Consider the following 23,521-nt stretch of genomic DNA (forward strand, 5'->3'; position numbering starts at 1 on the left):
AATTATTTGAAATTTCACCGTCCTTTTATTTATTCCTCATACGCGTTCAGTCGAGTACGTCTCTTGTAGGATTTTTAGGAAGAATAATAAATTGATTATAGCATGGTTCGACGTAATTACGAGATCGAAGAACAGGCGAGAGAGAAAGAAAAAAAAAAAAAAGAGCGCGTATTCAAAGCCTCTTCCGATGCGCAATCCGAAGCTGACGGAGCTCGTTATTTTCGATGAATCCCGTCCAATCTCGTTTGCCTTACTTATCACGCCGAAAAGCCCAGGAAGAAGCGAAGTAGCTCGTTCCATCGACTAGCGAACGTTTCGGTTTTTTAATTAATTTTTTCTGCCGACCAAACACGGAAGTTTCTCTTTGATAATGCACGCTGAAAGGACGACTCTTTCGTTAACGAGACGCGATGCTTTCCTAAAACGATCGACGAGATCGAAATAACGAAGGACAATTTTTGTACTCGTTGAAAATATTCACAAGGTGTTAAAGAGCGAGGAGATAATAGCCAAGCGGTGCTTTTCTTTGTTTTCTTCACAGTACTAAAATGGATACGTCACCGACCCTAAGTATCGGCGGATCGAGAGCCAGAGCCGCTCTTTTGACGACCAGCGGCACGGGAAGCGGCGGTACCGACAGGAGGGTCGTTTTTCTGACGAGTCAAACGGTCGACGGTAGCGGACACGAGACGAAAACATGGCCGCATCATTGGTCACCCCACACGGTGAGTTTTTTTTTCTTCTTACGAGTACCCTCGTCGACGACGACTCGCGAAGGAAATGTTTAGGGCGAGCCCAACTCGGAATAGAGAGATATCCTTGGGGATGATTTTTCAATAATTTCGATGCCGGGGCGTTTTCAAGAATTCGTGGTTCGCTGCTTCTCGATAATTGTGCCCGTTAAAAATCTATATCTATATCGTTCGCGAGACCTAAACGATCCGTCGTAAGAAAGAACATTTTCGACGTTTTCAATACGAGAAGAAGAAAGCGCTTCGTTATTTCGTTATAAGATATCGAGGACACGAAAATGAATCCTTGAATTCGGTCAAAGCGCACTTCGTGCGGATCAAGGTATCGACTATTATCGAGTATTTCGTGAAACATAACGGCGATAGGGGCTCCCTTTAGCTATTGTGATTTCCCCTTTGGCGATTAGATATCGTACTTGGCCGCAAATTCTCCGTAATTCTGAATTCTGAATTCTGCTCATCACCCGCACGTATTCATACAACGCGTGCACATTTCTACCATACAGATCTGTACAGATCGAGTTCGCACGACTATACCGTACCACTGCATACGCTTCGAGATACATCTTGGTGCACTCCTGGAGTTGCTAACGAACAAAATCGAGTGAAATAATAGTTGGACGAACTGGGTAATCCTCGTAACACTTGCGTCGAAATAGAAATTGGAAACGCTCTGGTTGAAACGTTTTAGTTATTATTCGAAAGGATTTTCGTGGACGTTCAAAAATCAAGAGAAAGAACAGCTCGATCTCGAACGTGCGTGCGTTTATGGCTCCGTTTCCTGATGGGCCAGAGCACACACGGAGTAAGGCGCCATCAGAAACCTTCGTACTTGGGTAACTCGTGGTAGAATTTGCATAGCTATTTGCCGTGCCGGATGAAAGTCGTTACAGGCTAGCTTCGAGAATTTCAAAGCCAAAATTACCTTAGAACTGGATCCCGTCTTCCGAGAGCATTGTGTTACTGTCATGATTTAAAGGATGGGCCTATAAACTGGCTTTACGCCTCGTAAACGCGTCTTATAATTTACCGTATTCCAACGTGATTCATCACGCGGCGAAAAAATTCATATCGCCTATCGTCCGCGATATCGTACAGAGCACTCGAATAAGTTATCACGTCGAATCGACTTTTGTCTTTGCTGGAACTCTCGTACGAGTATCCCGATCTTCGTTGCTTCGCGTTGATAAAGAAAAAAGAATGGGGTTTGTTGAGAAAAGACCGCGTCCTTTTTATCGAACTCTCGAAAGGAATGGCGCGGAGACATTTTTTTCGCGCGAACGTGCAACGTCGTGAGAACGTCGTTCGGCGATATTTTTCGGATACGAAAAACGGGCAGATTTCCAGATATCCGTTCCATTTAGTCGCCGCGTCTTTAATCCCTTCCGTCGGTATAAAAAGCTTTTTTTATTTATAATTATCCGCTAATAAGCGTGGTACGACGAAGCGCGTTGCGAATTTGTATGGAAGGTATCGCGACGATGATAGGTTTTAATCCATTGGAAAGCTCGGGACTTTTGTCGAATGAAATCGATCGAAAACGACATATCGAAGAGTACGGACCGCGGAGATACATTAAAAGCTCAGGACTTTGCCTCCTCTTTTTTTCTCGTTTTAATCGTCGGTCGTTCCCGTCCACGAGTGCCGTGGAAAGCCACGGGAAAAAAATTTGTTGGCTCCCGTTTGCGAGCGCAAAGTTCACCGCACCGATTTCCTGCCACTGTAAATCAGGATCTTCCGATGACGTTTTTCCGTTCTCACGCAGTCCGTCCCTCTTTCTCCGACCGTCTCCACTTTTCTGCCCAATGGGCGCACATATTTTCTCTATTCTCTCGCTCTCCTTCTTCTCGCTAGCCCGGACGCGAAACTTTTCCCTCTCTCTCTCTCTCTCTCCCCCCTTCCCTCCATGTCGCCGTTCGTAGCTCATATATATTCAGCCGCACGTTCGTTCGTATTCCCGCGCCCATGGTCGAGAGAGAGCTATATCATAGCGTATCAACTGTTTTGTCAGTTTCCCGTAGGTACGCCGAATGAATGGGACTTGTTCCGTTTCTTCGTCCTCTCCTTCGTTCTTTATACCACCCCTCTCTTTTCCATTGGAATTATCATCGCTTCGCTCGTGTCACGATAGCCTCGTACTCGCCCGATATTTTTCTTCCATTCTCTGGATAATAATGTTACAAGGTGAAGCGTATAAATTTTTTTCCTTTTCCTTCGGTACTCCAAATGATCGAGTTAAATAAGTTACTTTCCATGTTAAAATATCGACGAGCCGGCGAATCTTTCAAAAGTTCTTTAAGAGTTGACTTTAGAAATAATAGAGTGACTGATAACTCTCGGATACGTTTCGATTACTCGAAAGAAGGGAGAAGAGCAAGGAGGAGGAAGGCGAATGTCGTACGTGTTTCAGTTCTATCCACGTAGAAACGGTAAGGCGACGATCCGACTCGATCGTGGAACTCCGATTTCAAGCGTGATGTATGGCCTCCTATTTATTTGGATCCCGGATCGAACGGAAAGCCTTCCTGTCTTTCGTACAACGCATTGGTTAAAGGGGGCGAAGAGGGAGCTAAGAGTATACGAAGTTGGAACTTGACAAGGAGATCGGAGACAAGGGTACTGAATTAGTGCCACTCGACTAGAATAGCGAGATTGATGATTGCACGTTCCTTCTGTTTCTCTCTTTCCCTCTTTCAGTTTCTACATATGTATCGAAATCTACGCGTACGGATAGATACGACTGATTAAGATCGGACGAGGAACCCCTTCCGAAAGTAGATTTAAACCGATACATCGCCGGAATGGGATTTGATTGATCGTGACGAATTCTCGAGACGTATGGATAAATGTAAATTAAAGGAAAACACCAGGGTGCAAATGGCGTCAAAGGTAGTATAATTCAAGAGGATCGAAGCGTTAGGATTTATTCGCGGTATTCGAGAGATAGGTTATATCGAATCCTACTTAAATTCCGAAATATAGGAGGTTCGTACGGCGATCGATTCCGCTTCGCTCGTCGAGTCGTTGGCTCGTTCGTTTTTGGTGACGCGCATCCCAAGTATTTCGAGCATTTTGTCGAGATGTAAATAGGAACGGTTGTAGGGCTGGTTGGTCTTGTTGCGCAACAAACAACGCGACCTGCATCGAGCACGAAATCGTGTACTATCATAAATCAAGTACACGGTACGTTGAATCTAGCACGTAAAGGAGAGGATTAATTGAAGCGAGCATATCAATGAAGTTGCGTGCAAGTTCGGCCTTGTATTCCAAATCGAACTCAACTATCAAGCTTTTCGTGACGAGCAATGCCGGATTTCTCCGGAGTAATAAGCTGTCCGGCGTAAATGCAAAGCCCAAGACGCCGTTATCGTTTCCCTCTCGAACGAGTTCCGCGTTCCGATGGAACACGGGAGGAACGCGGTGCCTCGATAAAGTCGCTATTCGCTTGGAATTAACGCTCCGATAAATCGAACGAAACGAACGACGAGCCCGAATTCTTCGTCTCTTCGTTTCTCTCTTCCAGTCCTCCTCGCGATTCCGAGATGTAAGGACTTCGCGCGAGAATCTATTTCCCCCGGACGAATCGAGTCGGCCCTCCCAGGAAATCGACTTTTCGTGTTTCATTCGCTACCTTACGAGGTATCGCCGTTCTCGAAACGATAGGTCGGATCACGTTTTTTTTTTCTTCTATCTAGCCGAAGCACGCATTTCATTTCCGCGATAGATAAGCCGATGACTCCTCTCCTATCTTTCGAAAACAGGGGATTCTCTTTTTATTTTACTTTCTTTTTTTCCTTTTTTGTTCCTTTTTTCTTTTTTTTTCCCTTTAATCCTTTTTTTCCCCGTCCCGACTATAACAAGAAGTTATGTTCCTCTTTGAAGGTTCAAGAGATACAAAAAATTCTGAGGATTGAGTTTTACGATAATGAAGAATACTCCAAAGCAAATGCTTGGACCGATGCTCGTATTCGAACGTCGAAACGATCTGGATTTAATTAGTTTCATGTTAGTCGCGGAACAAATTGAAAATGGGAATTGATCCTTTGAAGTTTCTCTGACGGATCCTTCGTAATAATTGTGATACTGCTTCCTCCTCCTTTTGCCCTCTTATCGAGCTCTTCTCTTCGCTCTTTTATAAGTACTCGTGATTCCTTTCGATTCTTTTCCTTCTGTATCGCGCGTATTTAAAAAATACACGGAGTCTCGTATTTGCGGTAAAGATAGAATATTTCGTATTCGATAGAATCGCGCTCGATATTCGTAGACGATGAGTTTCGTCGTGTTGCTCGTGCGAATGGTAATTCGATTTCCCGGCAAAACCTGATAAAATTACATTTCATCTTATACATAAGGTATGAAAGAGCGTGAGAGGCAGAGAGAGAGAGAGAGAGAACGAGAACGAGGGAATCGCTTCGAAGATTCGTGTGTCGTAATTCCGTCGTAGATACTTAACGTGACCGTGTAAATTGAATCGAGTCTTGGCTCAACAAACGCGATTCTTTAAAAAAAGACGGTCATGCTCGATCGAGTAGAATCTTGTCACGAAGTCTTTTATTCGATCGTCGACCTCGCGGTACGGCACGCGAAGCTTTTTAAGCATCGCCGCAGAAAATTCCTTGCGCGAAAGAAGGAAAAGTGATTATCTTCTGAACTAGTCGAGATATTTTTTGCTCGGAATAAGTTAGTGTCTCTCGTATATGCTTTTAAAAATAACAATAATACCTTCTAATCTATGTTCCTTCGTACTTAAACTTAAGTACGTCGCGTAAGAACGTAAACGTATGAAGTACTCGACGGGTGGTTTTATCGAATCAAGGAAAAAAGCGTAAATTTTGTCGAGACCACGTGTGGTTAATGTTCATGTATTTTCGTTAGAAAAACTCAATTCGGGACACCGAAAAATAAATGTTATTTCACGATGTACCAAGTAGAGACATCGTTGGCTTAGGACATACATTTTCAAAATCCAGCTCGACGGATCGACGTGAAACAGATGTTCTTTCGACGGAACGTATAGCTGGCTCGTATAAATTCTTAGAATTTGATATATCGTCGATTAATACGTAGCTACTTGCTAAAAATATTCTTGGTCTATATAAATTCTCGAAATTAGACTCGTCGTTCAAAATTTATTTTAAGATTAGTCTTATTCGTTCTTTCTATATTAAAATCCGAGTATTCATCGGCTTACTCCACTTTTATTACAATAAGAGCTCTCTTTACAAAAAAGTGCTTTCTTTGCCGGATGAAAAATTTTTTATATCCTATGCCGAAATATACGTCGTCGTATTTATTGCCTTATAGTTCCTTTTTATTAAGTTCGATGTTATATCGGCGAGCGAAGGGTGTCTTTATGATCCCACAACGAGATCGGGAAGCTCGTAAAGAGGATATCGGACGAGGGTCGCGTTCCGATAGGAAAAGGAACGCTAGTAGATGCGAGTCAAAACGCAATTAGAAGTTCGAGAGGAAAGGAGGAAAGAGAGAGAGAGAGAGAGGAGAGGAGAAACGCGTCAACAATTTTCTGGCGATTTTTATAACATCGCATTCGTAATCGATCGTCGTATAGCAGTGTTTGCTTAAAGGAAAGATCAAAGTCGAATTGTTTGCAATCGTTTGTGTTTTCCAGACTAGACAATGATAAATACTAAATGCCGATGCAACCAGACGTTGCTATGTGCTTGTTCAAACGAGAGAGTAACGTAACTCACGACAAACGCTTAAACGTGATTTATTAATGCTCGTAACGTGCACAACATTGAGATCGTATCAGCTCGCTGCCTCTTTGCGTATTCGTGTACCTAGTTGATATCTCTACGAATGATATTTTTATCTTAACAACTTTCAACAAACTTGTAGTATCAAGGATCGTGTCCAAAGGAACTCCTTCCTCTAAAAATTGCACGTATTTAATTAGATTGGCATTGCATAGGAAAGAACGCAACGACCGATCGGATGATAGTACGATTTATGGTTTTAATTTAAGCCGTTTAATCGTGGAAAGTTTGAAAGTATCCTTGGACGTTTTGTCTCTCGCTAGTTTTTGAGAGTCCATAATTCAAACCACATCCTCTGTTCAGAAAAAAAAGTCTTTCGGTTTTAAGTAACGAATATTCGATCGATTCTTTCTTTTAAAAATTGCACGTATTTATTTATCATTTAGATTGGCATTGTATGGAAGTGAACGCAACGGCCGATTGAAAGATCGTACGATTTATGGTTTTAATTTAAGCCGTTTAACCATGGAAAATATGAAAGTATCCCCGTACGTTTCGTGTTTCGCCTGAGCTCGCTTTTAAGAGTCCATGATTCAAACCGCATCCTCTATCTCGGACCCTTCCTCTCTCTCTCTCTCTCCCTTTTCGGTCTCTCCTCATCTCTAGAGCGGAAAATCTCTTTGACGATGTATACGTACGCTTGCACGTCCTTTCGTGCTTGAAAGTATGCGACAATAATAAAGTATCCGGGCGTAGCCAGGTCAGGAAAATAGGCGTCGTAAACTGAATTCATCGTCTTGTGAGCGTGCGCGCGCGCACGCCTTCTCCTATACTCGTTACTGCACTGCCGTATTATGACGAGCTAGGAAAAGGAGAAGGGCTACATTCGAACGCTCGACGGTGTGTACGGCATTGGATATACTTTTAGACGAAATGCCCAAGGCGGTGTTAAGCGCTCGACACGCGGTACAACCACGTTTCCTCGTTCCTCCTCCTCGATACTTCTCTATCTACATCGTCTTCTCTTCTTGTTACACTCCTGAGGAACATGAAAACAAAAAAAATGAGATTCTTCCGAAGAAATACATTCTCTCGGTCAGAGTAATAGAACGCGTTTTCGAGAGATAAAGTGGGAATTAAAAGTGATAAATACTCGCTGATATAGCGAGCAAGAGATAGAAGATGGAGAAAGGTGTAAAGGGAGGAGAGTGGATCCTCTACATCTCCTCTTCCCTGGCCCCTTCTCTCGCTATGCCCTGACGATCGGCAGAACGAGCTGGAATCGTTAATTCCATTTACCAGGAAGCACGAGTAATTGGTTTAACGTCGAGCTTGACGATTGAAATGATCGTCGAATTCTCGAAACGAGGCCCCCATCGTGCGTCGGCCGTTTTCTCTTTCCACTATTGCTCGTCGATCGAGTGACTCTGTACCTTCGACGTACCTTCGAAACCAGTTCCGATAGATTTTAGTTCCCGAAACTGCGAACACTTCGAGAGCAACGATCGAGCAACGAAAGAGATTACGTGCATTAAACTTTTCCGTCGACTTTTTGTACCCTATGGAAATTTCAGGATTCGATTTTCTGGCCGTAAGTCTTTCGCGCCATAAATCGAACCAATCGCAAACTTAAAAAGCATAAATTAGTAAAAGAGAATGGTACTTACCTACGCGACGATACTATTCCGATAAAATTCTATAACTTACGATTACATCTAGAATACCTACGATCGATTAAGAAAGAAGGATTTGCTGTTCGATCGAGTCGGAGCAAAAAAACTTGACGTCGTTGTCGACAAAGTATCCTAGTCGATACCTCCTATGATATTGTAAACTCTGCTATAGAATGGTTTACACGTACGAGAAAAAGACAAAGAGAGAGAGGGGGGGGGGGATGGGATGGGGAGGGAGCGCGAAAGAGATGGAAAATCCGCTCGTTTCTTTTTTTCTTTTCTTCTATCGTATCCGCTTCACTTACTCCAAAGGGGCGTGTCGATCGACGTCGTGTTTGACCCCGGAAGACAGGTCGTTAATTTTTTACGCGCTCAGCCAACGAGGGTGCAATGCAAACCGCCGAGCCTCTTTCACGTACCGTGAACCAGAACGATTAAAGATTCATACGCGTAGTTCTAAACGATAATAGTTAACGTTGAGAAATCCGGCTGAAGCGAGTCGTCCGCGTTTAAATCTATAGGAATACTTCATTTCCATCGCTTCGTCTTGCGTTCGAACGATACGAGACAGAGAGGAGAATCTTATTTTATCCTTTTTCTTTCTTTTACCGTCCTACATTTCGAAGAAAGATTCCCGGTCGTCTCAGAAACGAAGTGGATCAAGCCTTAAGTCATCGTACGATTTGCATTTTATGGTAGTCTCGTTTTCTACGTGGGTCAGAAGTACGGAAGAGCAAGAAGGGTAAATGCCCTTAGTAGGTAAACCTCAAGACAAGAAACCCTTGAATCGCTTCAATTGCTGTTCCGCTCGGATCGCGATTTCAATTTCGTTCCGTTCCATCTTTCGTTCGTTCGTTCGTTCGTTCGTCGAACGAAACTTCATTCCACGAAAGCAGCAATTTTGCGCGGGTTCTGCAAACAGGAATGCCGCTTCGATCCTACAGAGGCAGAACACCGAGCAAGTAGTTAAGTACGGGCGAAGGGTAGTCAGGTTTAAGCGCCACCTGTGCTTGTCAATTAAGTTTACGCGTCCCTCGTTTCAGCATTGTGCAGCCCTTGCCACTTTTCCTCCCTCTCCCTCTCCCTCTCTTTCTCTCTAACTCAGTCACTCACTCACTCACTCACTCTTTCGCTCCCATCACTGTTAGTTATTCTCGCCTTCGACTATCTCGCACCTTTTCTTCCTCCCAGCCTTTATCCGTTCACGCTCTCACCCTTTTGTCTTTCTCCTTCCGCCCACCTACCGTCTTCTCAACCATTCTAATTTTCTCTCATTCACCTCTCTCTCTCTCTCTCTCACACACACACACCACACACCCTTCTCTCTCTCTCGCTTCGACTTTCCCGGGCCAACGGTGCTGCTTCTAGCGCTGCCGCCGCCGCCGCTGCTGCTGCTGATGCTACTGCAATGGTGGTAGCGATGCTTCTACAATCGCTATACACCGACATATTTTTACATTTTATTTTCTAATTACGCATTATATTCTAGATTATTACCACTTTGAGTTTGACTCTTTCGATAGCGAAATTATCGCTCTGAGAGAGATGGATAGAGGGAATAGTAGTAACGGGTCTCGATTGCTTTACCACGGGCATCATCCTAGCGCTCTCATACTTTATCCTTTCTCTCTTTAATCTTGTTGTAGGCCACAAAGCCTTGCGCGCACGATGGGCTTTCGAGGCATCCAGGAACATTATGAGTTGCCGGTCATAAACGTAAAAATTTTTGCATGCACCTTCGGTAAATTGGATCACGCTTATATATCATACCTATATCCGCTTTTTAGTGGTCCGCATATTCGAAGAAGGAATATATGCATCGGACGGAGCGTACACGTATGCACGAACTCGGAATAACGAGTCGGCAATGGACAAAAGTGTTCGATCGTTCGCTATTCCGCGTACCTACTTTATACGAGTTAAATCTTTCAGATGTTTAGAGAATCATTAGAGGCCGAACAATAGAATTAATGATTCACAAAGTCGTAACAACTTGCCTCTCGCGGCACGTTCCTTTTTTACTTTTCCCCGGGCGTTCGTTTTTCGTGTCACGGTAATACCGTATCGGGTGATTGTAAACCGTGTTATTTCCTTTTGGCCATAACGGCAAATCGGGAGATACGAGCGTTTTACGATGTAAGGAATCTTCCCGTATCACTCTGCTTCGTAAGAACACGTATCTTCGTCTCTCCTCTTTTCCCTTTTCTTTCTCTAACGACCATATCATTTTTCTCATTTTTATGTACACGCATTTATAAAGATACAAAGAGAATAATATCTTGCATAAGTGAAAAGTCGACGGTTCGGTTTCGCAAGCTTGGCACATCTTGCGCAGGACGTCGTCTTCCTACTTTTAGATTGATTGCCCAAATAGGAGGCTGTTTTGTCCGCGCGTGCTCGAAGAATCGGTGTGTTTTGGTATCGTCGGCTGTCCTCGTACCATCTACGTACCATCTATTTCGGCCGCTTGTCTTCCATCCGATATCTGGAAAAATGCACTCGCAGATATTGGGCCGACGCGAAAGTAGTACTCCAGTCTCGGTTACCCCCACTCCCTTCCAGTCCGTTCCATCTTTCTCTTTTTCTCTCCCTTTATATCCAGCTTCTTCCTCCTGTTCAGCTGAGTGCACCGAATTGTTATTGCCGAACAATCGATTTCTGATTCCTGCAGCGACCGAAACTGTCCTCCTCTTCAAAGAGCGTCCATCATCGTGTCTCCGCGTTTCTTTTTTCTTCCTTTTTCTCGCTTCGCCCTACTCTCCTCCCACACGTGTGTGTCTATATATATATATATATATATATATATATATATATATATATAGCCTTTATTATCCTAGATAATTACATGTCCAACGTACATTCTTTTAACTTACCTCTGATCGATGTGCACTTAAAGAGAATGGTGTTTCTTAAAAATTGATAAGATAGCATCGGGTTGTAGGGGTCCGATACGGACAAACTGGTACGTACTAAAACATTTAGAAAATCGAAAAGTACTGGGTTTAACTTTGGGTACGCATCGAAAACGATTCATAAAATTTCGAGTGAGTCGATCGCTGGAATACAAAGCGGAGGTTTATCAGACATCTTGTTAACGGTGACAAAGCTAAAAATTTTAGTTGATACTTTGTTTTTATAAACGATCTATCGGACATACAGATATCGGAGATCGCCCCGAGAGATAAAAATAAAAAACGACCTTGCTAAGAAAGTACGATCTATCATCGTTTGTCCCGCGCGTCCTTGCGATCGCGAGGATGCGGCACGGAGATTTCCTTTCGCTCTTGCTGCCTCGACTTGGGCCCGACCACAACCGATCGTTGTTCTCGAGATCTCCAGGGGCGCATAGATAATGATTGTACTCACAGGAAACGGCACGTTGTTCGTGTTAGTTTTCATTTCTACTATCCTTCTTTTTGTCGTCGGCTTTTCCCGTGATCTCGAGCCATTTCCAAAAGTTGCGAAATCGGAAAATCTTGAGAGACGACAAATCGTCCTTGTGCCAAAAGTGATTTGTAATTTCTTTCTTTCTTTCTTTTTTTATGTATATATATCTTTTTACGACAGGTCTCGATAACAGATTTCTCTCTCTCTCTCTCTCTCTGTCTCTCTCGAGTTGTCGAACGGGGACTCGTAAATGATTAAAAAGGCGCGTGCATTAAAACGACGTACGGTTAGAAAAAAAGCAAGCTCCGAATTAACTTTGAATAGAGTGTTCTTGAATGGAGCTATTCACGATTTCATTGTTTTGTAACATTTTGCGCGTGAAAGCGATCAATGATCGAACTCTATAGAAATCCACATCAATCTTGATTGACTCGAGAGAACCACGATCGATGGTGTATGTTTCGTAACCTTCGAGAGGTCCTATGTACTTCTATAGTCCACGGTCGGCACTGTTCGTGGCTGCGAGACGTCGAAGGAAACTGGAAAGCGAGTACTTGCATATCGATAGCAGTTACGTGTTGTCCTAGCTATCCAACCTTCTCTGACTGGAGCGAGGTTGGCAACGCCAACTGGAACGGCAGCTTTCTCGTCGGCTGATTTACTGCCGTCGCCTTTGCCACCGGTGTATCGGAGTCGTCGAAGGTCCGGTCGAAGGTGCCGATCGGAAAGTAATATTAAAGCGATGCTGTCTAACGAGAGATTCGGCTATTCTTCTTTCACTGTCACCGACTTTTTCGCTTCTTCGAAACTTTTTTCTTCTCCGTTCCAAGTTTATCGCGTCGGATCTCTCCTATTGTAAATTTTCTCTTAGCGCGCTTGGAGATAGGAAAGAATAATATCTGATATAAACTATATCTCTTCCTGATGAAATTGATATTTCACCAAATCGATTCTTTTTACATATTGCTCTTGTAAGATCGAGGAGTCGTCGGGTAACGTCGTTTTAATCGATCGGACGCGCGCGCTTTTGTTTTTCCGACGACTCGGTAATAGCCGAATAATTGTTTAAAGGATCGTTCTTATCGCTTTCCGTTCGTTCGTTCTCCGATTCTCCGAATTACGACCAAATGAAAGACGGCCGAATCTTTATAGCCGGTCGCCAAAGAACGTTACCTTTACTACTTATCGGCACCCTTTGTTTAAATTCTTTGTGTTCGTTTGTTGCTGCGGAAGCAACGATCGGTTATAGGCGGATCGTAGAGAACGATTCGATATTGGATCGAGTAGAACGACTCGTAATATTCCTTTCTTTCATATTTCATATAATAAATATGCGCGTTGATAAAACAAATTCTATTCTTTTTTAATTAGATTTTAATAAAATTTGAAGGAGAAAGAGAAATATACGTAGCTGCTCGAACGTTCGAGCGTATCGAGCAAGCGCTCAAGATACATACGTACGAGCGTCGTCTATAGAAATCGTATTTTGTTTAATTAGGAGAGAGAGAGTAGATAGCGTCCTATAACATTTATCACGATGGTAATCGACGTATTAGCGTTTACGCGATATATAACAATATGTTTTTATACGATCGGAGTAAGAGATATTTTAATCGCAATATATTTTCATTTCGATACGGACGTACTTGTAGAACGAAATAGACGTTAATAACATCGCATGATATATTGTCGATGCGCTAATGATCCGACTGTACGTAACAGATAAAAAATGGTAATTAGTAGCATCGACCTTTTTATTTGCTCGTTGCCATTAATAACTCGTTTCACTTTCTTTTTTTTTTTTTTTGTTCGTACCTTTCGCGAGAACATATTTATCCGAATTTGAGGTTATATGGAAAGGTCAACGCGTATCTTAAAAATCACAATCCCGCTATATCCGAATTCGGAGAACGAAATTCAGTGCTGATCGGCTTTAAAATGGGTAAACCTATGCGAGATGTAAACTATTCAGGAAAGGTGGAAATATTTTGTGAATTTTCCTTCTCCAACTCCCTCCACCTTTCCTCTTTCTCTCTTTATTCACCCAGCCGACCTACGCTTCTCTAGTTTCCTTCGTTGAAAAATATGCGGACGGAAATACGGTGCCATATCGTGCGAAATATTACCTGGGTATTTCGCGAAATACTGTTAAATAAATATGTTCGTAGTGAAACGAACGAGCGAATTAGCGAAACCATAATGAGCATCGAAACGTAATTAAAGGATCGACGATGCTAGATGCGTTTAACGACAGGGTATCGAAGGGAGATTGTCGTCGAATCATCCATCGCTCGTCGATCGAACGAGTTCGTCGTTTGAGACTTTAAGATCGAAAAGAAACGAAAGGTCGTCGAGGATCGAGGGAAAGTTTTGGGAGGAGTCGACACCCCGTTAAAAATTTCTCGACTCGAGGGAGACAAATGACGGTGATCCTTATCGCCAGTCGTACGAGTGCCTATTAACAACTGCCACAAAAACCTGCAATCTGAGGTCGAAGAGAAATAACCCCTCGGTGTGCCGCGATCTTCCTCGTAACTTGACGTAGCCGTCATTTGTTTAAGGCCACGAATCGCGGCTTCGCGTTACGCCACGCCTGAAAGGGCTCGTTTATTTTTATCACCTCGTTCTCGTTAAACGGATAAAGCAGAGATATCGGTGTCTAAAAAAAAAAAAAAAAAAAAAAAAAAAGAAAAAAGAAAAAAAAAAGGAGAAAAAAAAGAAAAAAAAAAAAAAAAAAAAGAAAAGAGAAGAACGAAGAAAGAAAAATCGGAGCGCTGGTATTACCTTTCAACGCTTGGTATTTCGAACGGAAATACGTTCTCGATTTTTCGCGACAAACCTTTCCGCGAGGTAGCGAGGAAGGGGAAAAGTATTACGTTACGCGGACCGGCTCGGCTCCAAATCTCGTAAAATCAGGAAAAATGAAATTCAAGAGGAGATAGATGTATACGCGGTACTGGTGTACGCTCGCAGGCATATCGGGCTGTGCGAGATCGTCCCCGAAAAGGACGGATTCGAGAGAATACGCGTAAGGGTAAAGATCTCTGGGTCGCGGAGAGGTCACGGTGACGTATCCGCGCGTTACGCCTTAAATATTGTACGAGAGCAAGGTTTATAAATAATCCGTAGGTAGGACTCGAAATATCGTCCCTCGGTGGCCCCTGGCTACGAGAATTCTCGCGGATTAGGATTCGAACGTAGTCGCGAGCTCGAGATCTCGCCGGAGAGAAAGGTAGAACGATATAACGCGTATAACGTATTATAAGATTCTTCCGAGCGAGAGAAAGAGGCGAAACGCTCCTTCGAATAGCGGGACGAGAGACGACGAGCGCTGCTAGAGGCTCTCTAAATAAATTCTGATATATCCGACGGCTGAGAGAATAATTCGGCGATTTTTTTGACTCCTCTTACCCCGGCAAATTTTCTCGCTTCGCTCTTCGTTTTTTTTCCCGGCTTTTCTCCTCTCTCTCTCTCTCTCTCTCTCTCCTCTCGCTCCATTCTTCTTCCATTTCGTCGTCTCGTTTACCTTTCGAAAGGTTTTTATAAACGTTCGAGCGTTTATACATATATCCGACGACGTTCGCAGCAGAGTTTTTAAAAGCCTCGGGATATCTCGCGTTTTCTTAAGTTTCGAAAACAAAGCGAGAACGAGCGCGGTCTCGAGCGAAGAGGATAACGATTGGAATCTCGAGATAGAAATTTCTCTAGAGCGGCCCGCGAACTTTTCCAAGGCGTCGATACACCGAGTTATTATTTTGAAGTGGCCGAAGGAAATCTGAAAAACTACTTCTACTCGCGGAGTTGCTCTCTCCCGGGAATACACCGGCGTATTATCGTCGCCATATTGTCCTCGAAATAATTTCTACGGAGAAAGAAAGAGAAAAGGGGAAAGGTAGAAAGGAAGTCGCACCAACGACGGAAACGTAGTTTCTCCGCTTGTTTGCGTAAATGCCGAGAGGGTAAAGTCGACCGTCGGATTCCACCCCGAGGGACGATCCATCTCGGAAAGTTCTTGGAGATTACCCCGAGAAGGAAAGCACCGCGGACACGCTCCGCGTAGAAAAGTGATCGAGGAGAAGAGACGGGTTAAAAGAAGGAAAATAAAAAGGAGAAACAAGTTTCGTGCTTTTCGTTCTCGACTCTCCTATATCTATCCATTATCAATAAAATTGGCTCGCGTACAAATTACTTATCGGATCGTTTCCCTTTCGTCCTAGATATCTTTCTTACGGAGAGGAAGAGACGCGGAGAAAGAGATAAAAAAACTTGGAAGCTCGGTACGTGTCGGAATCATTTAAGAAGGCGAAAGCTACGAAATTGCTAGCTTCTCCGAAGTTGACACGACAGAGGGAGAGAGAAAAGTTGGAGATGGAGAGCTATAGGAGGGATGGGTGAAAGCGCAAGACAGGGGTTGCTCGTAAAACCACAGGTAGAGAGAACGTTTCCTCGGAGCATCTCCTAGGTAGGATAGGGTTCGTCGAGGAAGGCGTCAAAGGGCGTCAAAGGGCGAAGAGAGGGAGAAGGAACGACGGTGGTGACTCTTTGGAAGGCCTTACAAGTGAGAAGTCCGATCACGTCCGAAGCTCCTCAGGTGACACGAGTCTACCTTAACCTTTGCTTTTTCTTCCGACCTCTGTCAAAGCACTCGCATCCTTCTTCCTCTTTTTCTTCTTCCTTTTCCTCCTCTTCCCTCTCTTCTTTTTACGCTTTCATTGGTTCTCTTCTCGAATGTACTTTCCGGAGACACCTCTACGAGTACGGAAACGTCGACGTCGAGAAAGCGAGGCAGGAAGAGAGAGAGAGAGAGAGAGAGAGGGAGGACGACAGCTCGAGAACGTACGATCGCGTTGGACTTTCTTCACGGTACTATCTTCTCGCGATACATTAACCCATCCCACGCGTTGATAAACTACGATCTTGCGTCAGTTTCAAGCGTACAGGGACACGTTCGCGGGATAAAAGTTTAAAGCTTCTTTCTACTCCACTCGTGCGCGTTAAGACGTTCGCTTTCACGCATACGAGAAACGTAATCCAAGTTTTGATTTTTCATATTTCTCGCTTTCGCGTTTTTCTTTTTTATAATCCGAGAGAATAACATATTTCCGTCCGGTCCGAATGAGAAAAAGAAAATAAAAGGGAATATTTTCGATAATACGAAACAGCAGCGATCGGAAAATTTGAATACGCGAGGGAGAGAGATGGTTGTCGAGGACGAAGAGAGAGAGAGAGAGAGAGAGAGAGGGAAAAAAATGGAGGTTGCTTTAGAAAAAGTCGACGAGTTTCCGGTAGAAAACAACGCCGTGCTGCGCTCGTTCGTCGCGCCTGGTTATTTAGCGAGCCGGGTCAGACGCGTTATTTGAACGAGCAAACCTCTCTTTCGTGCCTCGCTTTGTTTAGCATTTTACAACCAACGAATCGACGGTCTCCTCTCTCTCCTTCCCTCTCTTCATGGCTGCTCGGGAGCACTAGCCTGGTCGTGGCAAATTTTTCAAACGCTCCTCTCAAATTCGTGTTTCCCGCCAAATAGAGTCGGTCGAAACGACCAACGTCATCCTCTCGATAATATTTTATTATTATCGTTCCTCGAGACACAGTCGCCTCGATCGCGTTAAACGTCGTACGATAAAACGTTCATCTACAGAATTTATGAATGAAGTAATCTTGAATCAAACCGAATCGTAAGGTTTTTAACATTTGGTCCGATTGTGATAATAGCAGGTACGTTCTAAGAGGCTTAAGTGCTATTTGAGCAACGTAGGTATTAAAAACTCGCGCAATGCTCCTGACTAGGTACGAGTTCCACGATGCGAGCGTGTAAATGTGGCTCGCTCGAAGCTTCGACGTAGTTTGCCTCTTGTCTAGAATTATATCGAGAATCGATAATATTTTATCGGAATATAATAAATTAATGCTCGAGATCGATATTCAAAGAGTTTTAGTACAGGAGAACGTTTCAACTTTCATTTCATTTCTTTTCGGTTCTTTAGTCTCTCTCTCTCTCTCTCTCTCCCTCTTCCTCTCTCTTTTTCCAAAATGTTTATATACGTGGAAACGTACAAACGAATCGCGGAAAAAAAAGGAGAGTACGCGAGAGATTTCGCAGGTTATTTACTCTTATCAAACGGTAGCAACGCGATAGGATTTATACGCATTTCGTTTCGAAGGTGTCCGCGTGCGCGTCGAATAGTCGGTCGCAATAACGAGTCGATTTATTATTAAAAAGTTGATAAATCATTCGGCGCAACGCGTTGGATAGAACGATGGAACGATGACGAAGCACGCAAGATGTTAAATCGACGTAATCGCGTCTATCCCGATTCGATCAAATCCGATTTCGACGAGAAGTCGCGAGATCGCTGAAACTTTCTTCGATCGAAAAATTTTCGGGGATCGGCGAATGATCGAGCAACGTTCTTTTCAACGATCGAATAACGATTAGCAGAATTCTTTAACGTTCCGCGAGGTCGGTATGTTTATCTTACGGTATTTATCGTCGAGAACGTTTTCCCGCTTCCGTAATCACCTCGCCTTTTTTTCTCATAAATTGCCCGCAACTACCCCATTAACATGATGTATCTCGCGTAAGGAAAAAATATTAGGATAAAATATTTTGCAATCGCTGGCGATATTACGGCGCACGGCCGTGCGCTCTTCTTTTCTCTCGATTTTTCTCTCGACGTGCCGAGTATCGAATTAAGAATGCAACGGTTAAGCGATATCGGTGAACCCGTTCTAAATTTGAACCATACCTAAGTGCACTCTAAAGGATCGATAAATGTGTTTTTACTCGGGCGATTCTTCTGTCGGTTATCCTACATCTTTTTCGACATTTACCAGTTGTCGTTATTTTAGCGATTTTAAAATAGAAGCGTACGAACGAGCTCAACGATCGTCATCTTCTTATACGTTACTTGAATAATCGTCATAAGAATGTATCGTACGCCGTAGGATTTGATTAAAAATAACTACGGATATTTCTTTATCTGTATTTTTATCGCGTCTTACGTTATTTTCTACGCGATATTCCTCGTCAACTTTTTCGTTCGATCGCGTAATCTACAATTTCCGAATTACTTTTTTACCGCTTTCGCGTAACGCGGAAAGAGCGTCCTCTTTGAAAATAGGCGAGCGCGTTACCGAACGCGCACGTATACATTCAATGTCACTCATACAATATTCATTCTCATACTTCGTGTCATTCACTCTGTAAAATTTCATTATCATATTATTATACCTCGTTATTTCCCGGTAATAACCGGATAAATACATGAAAAAGGACTTTATTATAAATCGATTTCATACATATCTTTTTTTTTTTTCTACAATGCGTAAATGAACAACGAGCGCGCTGCTTTTGCGAATCATAAAGTACGAATATTTCGTTTTGAATACAATTCGTCGATTATTTCTCATTCTCAAACGTATAACCTTTAACGCGAAAGCTCGCATTTCTCGCTTGATAAATTCGAAGATAAAAATCGGACCTTTGTACGCGTTTGAAAAGGGACGACGTCTGTCGAGCGCACGTCCATATTCATATTTGTTCTATTTTCGGAAGAAACGTGTCAAGTTTCCGTAGAAGCGATGTGCCGGTGACTCTTTGAAAGTTCGCCTATCTTAACCATTCGTGGTAAGTACTTTGAAAGAGGGGAGAAAGCAAAACAGTAGGGAATTTTAATTTCTTTTTCTCTCGTCGAATACGAACGACGTTGACGGCAAATATATATCTCTGTAAGGTAAACGAGTTTATATCTCAGCTTGCGAGTGTCGTCGTCGTATAATCGTCGTGTGTCGTGCGCGATCGATAGAAAAACTTATTCGGTTTATTTAATAGATAACGATCGAATTATACAATTTTATCGCACATTTATAAATATCAACGTTGCATCAGGAACATTCTTACGAGATATATCGCGTTCTCTAATATCCCTGTAAAACTCTTCTGTTTGCTCATCGACGAGAGGTAGCATATAACTCGCTAGTTGAAATTCCACGACAGAGAAAACGCATGGTGCGGATGTGAGAGATTAACGGCGGCGATTTCACGCATCGCGTATATTTATGCAAATTATAGTAATTAATCATTTCGGACGAGCCCTCGTCGAAGTACACGTACGTTCCTCGTGAACTCGCTGGCCGAAACAGAAAGGATCGATCGTTCGTAGAACCGCGTTGAAAGTCGAGGAGTTTCGAGGCAGTGCTTAGTTGCGCCACGAGATTACATCGGGATGTTTCGATTAAATGACATACATCCAGTACCCTCGCGACGGTATTTAAACAAGCGGCGAAGAGGTGGAGGAGGAGGAGGAGCAAGAGGAGGAGGAGGAGCAGGAAGAGGAGGAGGAAGAGGAACGGGAAGTGGGAAGGGACTTCAATAGCCATCGTTCTGTCGGATAACCGCGAGAGAGATCGGCGTTCGAGCCGGAGGTCGATGCAACAGCTTGCGGTACGAGTTTCCCATTTTCCGTGAAATGGAAAGAGGGAGGAGGCTTGTGCGCGCGCGAGGGAGAGAGAGAGAGAGAGCGAACGGGGTTTCGACAATCGGATCTAGAACCAAAGGGAATCACGCCATGGCGTTCTCCGTCTCTCTTCTTCGGTCTCTTTCTCATTCGTTCGCTCCTGGTGCGAGCGATTGCGTCCATCGGGAAAATTTGAGCGGAAACGCGGTCGTCCGCCGTGGCGGTGAAGCTCTCGTTGGTTTTCGGATAGGACGAATGGAGTAAGCAAGGGAGAGAAGGGAACGTTGGTTGACGGATCGGAGAATGAGAGGGAGAGAGAGAGAGAGAGACGGAGGGGCGGGAGAAACGAGCGATCGAGCGGAAGGCAAAACAAAAATAGAGATGCATCGCTTCGCGGTGGACGAGGAGATTGGCATTCACGGTTAGAGGAAAGCTTTCGGTGGTCGCGTATGGAGGAGCTTTCGGTTTGCGCACTGTCGGGAGACGGTCGGGGAATGGCAGAGATAGCGAGAGCACCTATCGGCCACGCTTGGTCGATTTAAGCCGAAAATACAAAAAGTAAATTAGCCGGACAGAACGAGCGTTCGGTGGTTTGTCCCGCCGCACGGTCGAGCCGTGGCTGAAACGGTCTTCTCCCTCTACCACCCCAACGTCCTTTCCGCCTTCCCTCTCGACCCCTCGAACCCGACGTCCTCCGCCTATAACCCCGCACGCTTGGCCCGCGTCACGTGTGTCGGATCGTGCGGTGCTTGCGGTTCGCGGATTTTACGGACACCCGGTATATTATAGCGAAACGACCGGGCCACGGTGCGACGTCGAAACACGACGGTTTGCGCGCGCGCATTTAGAGCGCACGTGTATATACGTACGTGCCAGATCGAATCGCCATATGTCGGCGTAGAGACCAACGGAGAAACGCTGAAAGCTACGTACCTACGTTAATTCGTGAACGAGAAGGGCTCTCTTCCGTCCGATCGCGAGCACACGTTCTTTCCCTTTCCCTTTTACGAATCCCCCGGAGGGAGCGCACGCACGCACAATGCTTAAAATCTTCGTAATGCGATTCGAGTACCGCTTTACCGAAGCGATCGTTGGAATTAGTAAAGTCTATATGACTTTCGAATCGAGGAGCGAATCTGCCAATGCACCGATGTACACGCGACCTTTCATTCGATTTTTCCTTTAGTCTTTCCTCCGATGGGTTTCGCGAGAATAGTCGTACGAACGGTCGGTCGGCGATTTTCCTTTCGGTCTTTCGAAGAAACACCGCGGCTTAGATCGACGAGATCGCTTCGTTCCTTCGGCACGATTTCTCTACCGTCTTTTCTCTCTCGAAACAAGAGAAGACGTTGAATACTCCGCGAGAGCTTTTCGCCAAAGTCATTTCGTCGGACTAGGCGCGATTAACGTTACACCGTGCGTTGTTTCCTCGGTGGTTTGTCTCGTTACGACGGCAGACGCGTCGTATTAAAGCGCGCACAAAAGCCACGCTAGCCAACGCGAGAGACGGTTCCTAACTTGGCGGTAGCAACTCGAGATACCAACGTCCTTATTTGCAACTTCCTTCGTGCCACCTAGACTTCTCTCGTATCAACGAAAAGAGGAGGTTACAACTCCTTCACGCGATTTGTCGATTAATTGTTTGAAATTTTCTTAAGTAATTTCGCTCGGTTCCGTGTTTTTTAGTTTTGTCATTCCTCGGTGTTACCAGATTACGATCGCAGAGAGCTTTCCGGCTTTCTTCTAACCTTTCCGTTCGATTAAATTATCCAAAGGATTACTTGGTATTGTCTCCGCCCTAAATTCGAAGAGAGCGTTGTTCTCAAACAAGAGAAACGAAAACTTTAGCTCGGTCCAACGAGTAGGCCATAAAGGATGCAGCGACAAAGAAAATTCATTTAATATCGATCTTGCCGTCGAGTTTTGTTCGAGTAGCGCGATGCCTCGGCTCGCGCAGTCTCTCCTTGATTCGTGGAAGAACGAATTACATTGCTCACGCGAGAGAATTTTATTTAAGACGACCTTTCCACCGTTCGTCGATCGATTTGAATTTTTAAATAAATCCAGACTTTTGGATTAAAATACGATTGAAAAAAAAAAGAGAAAGCGATCGATCTTAAGGTGGATCATTAATTTTTTCCATACTGGATTAAAATACGATTAAAAATACAAAAAGAAAACTGCGATCGATCTTGAAATCAATTATTAATTTTTTCCATACTTGCTCTCTGCAATAACGTCGATAATTCGTCGGCGTGATTTTTGTGTTTAGAATTCATTCCTTGGACGGAGTCTCCGATCGAAAGAATTTAATTTAACATCGTATCAATAAAAACACTTTTTTTACTACGATATCGACGATCTAGCTATAATCCGAGTCCAATTCTCCAAGGAAATAACAAGGCGGCTCGACTTTTCAATATGCGAGGACGGTAAACAATTCCGATACTGGTTATTCGTAATAATGACAAAATTCTCGTCAAGGACTAGCGAGAGACGAAGCGTTTTCTTGCATTTATGCGTTCTTCGACGATTATTTCCTCTCGAAGGCGGAGAAGCAACCGGAACGAAACGTACTGGAGGGTACACCGTCTGCCTAAGAAAATGATTACATTTTCCGCGATATATCGATAACAGTCTCGAAGTAGGCACCGTGTGGGGGGAGGGGGAGAGAGAGAGCAAGAAGATATCGCTGATTCGTCGATATCGTAAATAGAAGTTTAATTAATTCGCCGCTCGGTTAACTCGGCTGACAGATCGTCGGAAAGGAGGCGGAGTTGAGATTACACCGACGGTATATAAGGGTTGCTTTAAGCCGCTGTGATATAGTTTGCGAGCTTTCTAACCCCCCACCCCCTCTCTCTTTCCTCTTGCTAAGCATCCACTCTCTTTCCGTCGCTCTCGCGATCGCTTATATCGCTTTCGAAGCTGGTCTTCCGTTCCTTCTCCGAGCAACTGCGGTCAGCAGATAGAAACTCTTCTATTGGATTCGATAAACCTTGTTTCCTTACTACCGAAAGTGCGACTTAAGAAACGTCGATATTTCGTTTTATCGTCGATAGACGATCGATCGCGAGCATTGTTCGGAGTTTACCGATTATCTTTACTTTATCGATACGAGTTCGAAGACTCGTCGCGCTGCGCGTTTCGACGTATTCTCGTTTCAAAGCGTTTATTACGGATGCATAGATAATACGCATAATTAATGCACGCTAGACGAGATTCTGCACCGGTGATCTCGCTAATGGATAAGATCACGCGGGACGTACGAGTACGACGTATCCTACTATATTCGAAACGGTGATATCCGAACTCGAGACGATTAGCCAGCATCGAGTGCATTTCGCATGGATCCATCGAACCTTCTATTTTGTATTTATCTCGCTTATATTTCCTTTTTCGCTTTTTTTGCGCCCGTAGACGCGAAGGTCTTTCGTTCACGGACGAATGCTTTTAGACGCTTAGCGTCTTGACCAAGATTCGTACGTCATCGGATCAAATCCAATCAAATTAACCAGACCCGGAGGTAGCCT

General features: G+C 44.0%; 1 protein-coding gene across 6 annotated transcripts in view; it reads left to right on the plus strand.

Moving 5' to 3' along the window:
• The window catches only part of LOC127071251 (zeta-sarcoglycan), a 154,566-nt gene that overhangs the window by 23,536 nt on the left and 107,509 nt on the right, over positions 1 to 23,521 (plus strand). For 4 of the 6 annotated variants that reach the window (XM_051010300.1, XM_051010301.1, XM_051010299.1 and 1 more), the window contains one exon: positions 542 to 725. In XM_051010300.1, the coding sequence (XP_050866257.1) occupies positions 549 to 725 (177 nt within the window). In that variant the 5' untranslated portion in view covers positions 542 to 548. Of the gene's footprint in view, positions 1 to 541; positions 726 to 23,521 lie in introns of those variants that run through there. The other 2 variants (XM_051010302.1, XM_051010307.1) reach the window with 2 other exon arrangements.

The sequence above is a fragment of the Vespula vulgaris genome, chromosome 21, assembly GCF_905475345.1.
Source record: "Vespula vulgaris chromosome 21, iyVesVulg1.1, whole genome shotgun sequence".
In the NCBI taxonomy this organism is placed as follows: Eukaryota; Metazoa; Arthropoda; class Insecta; order Hymenoptera; family Vespidae; genus Vespula; species Vespula vulgaris.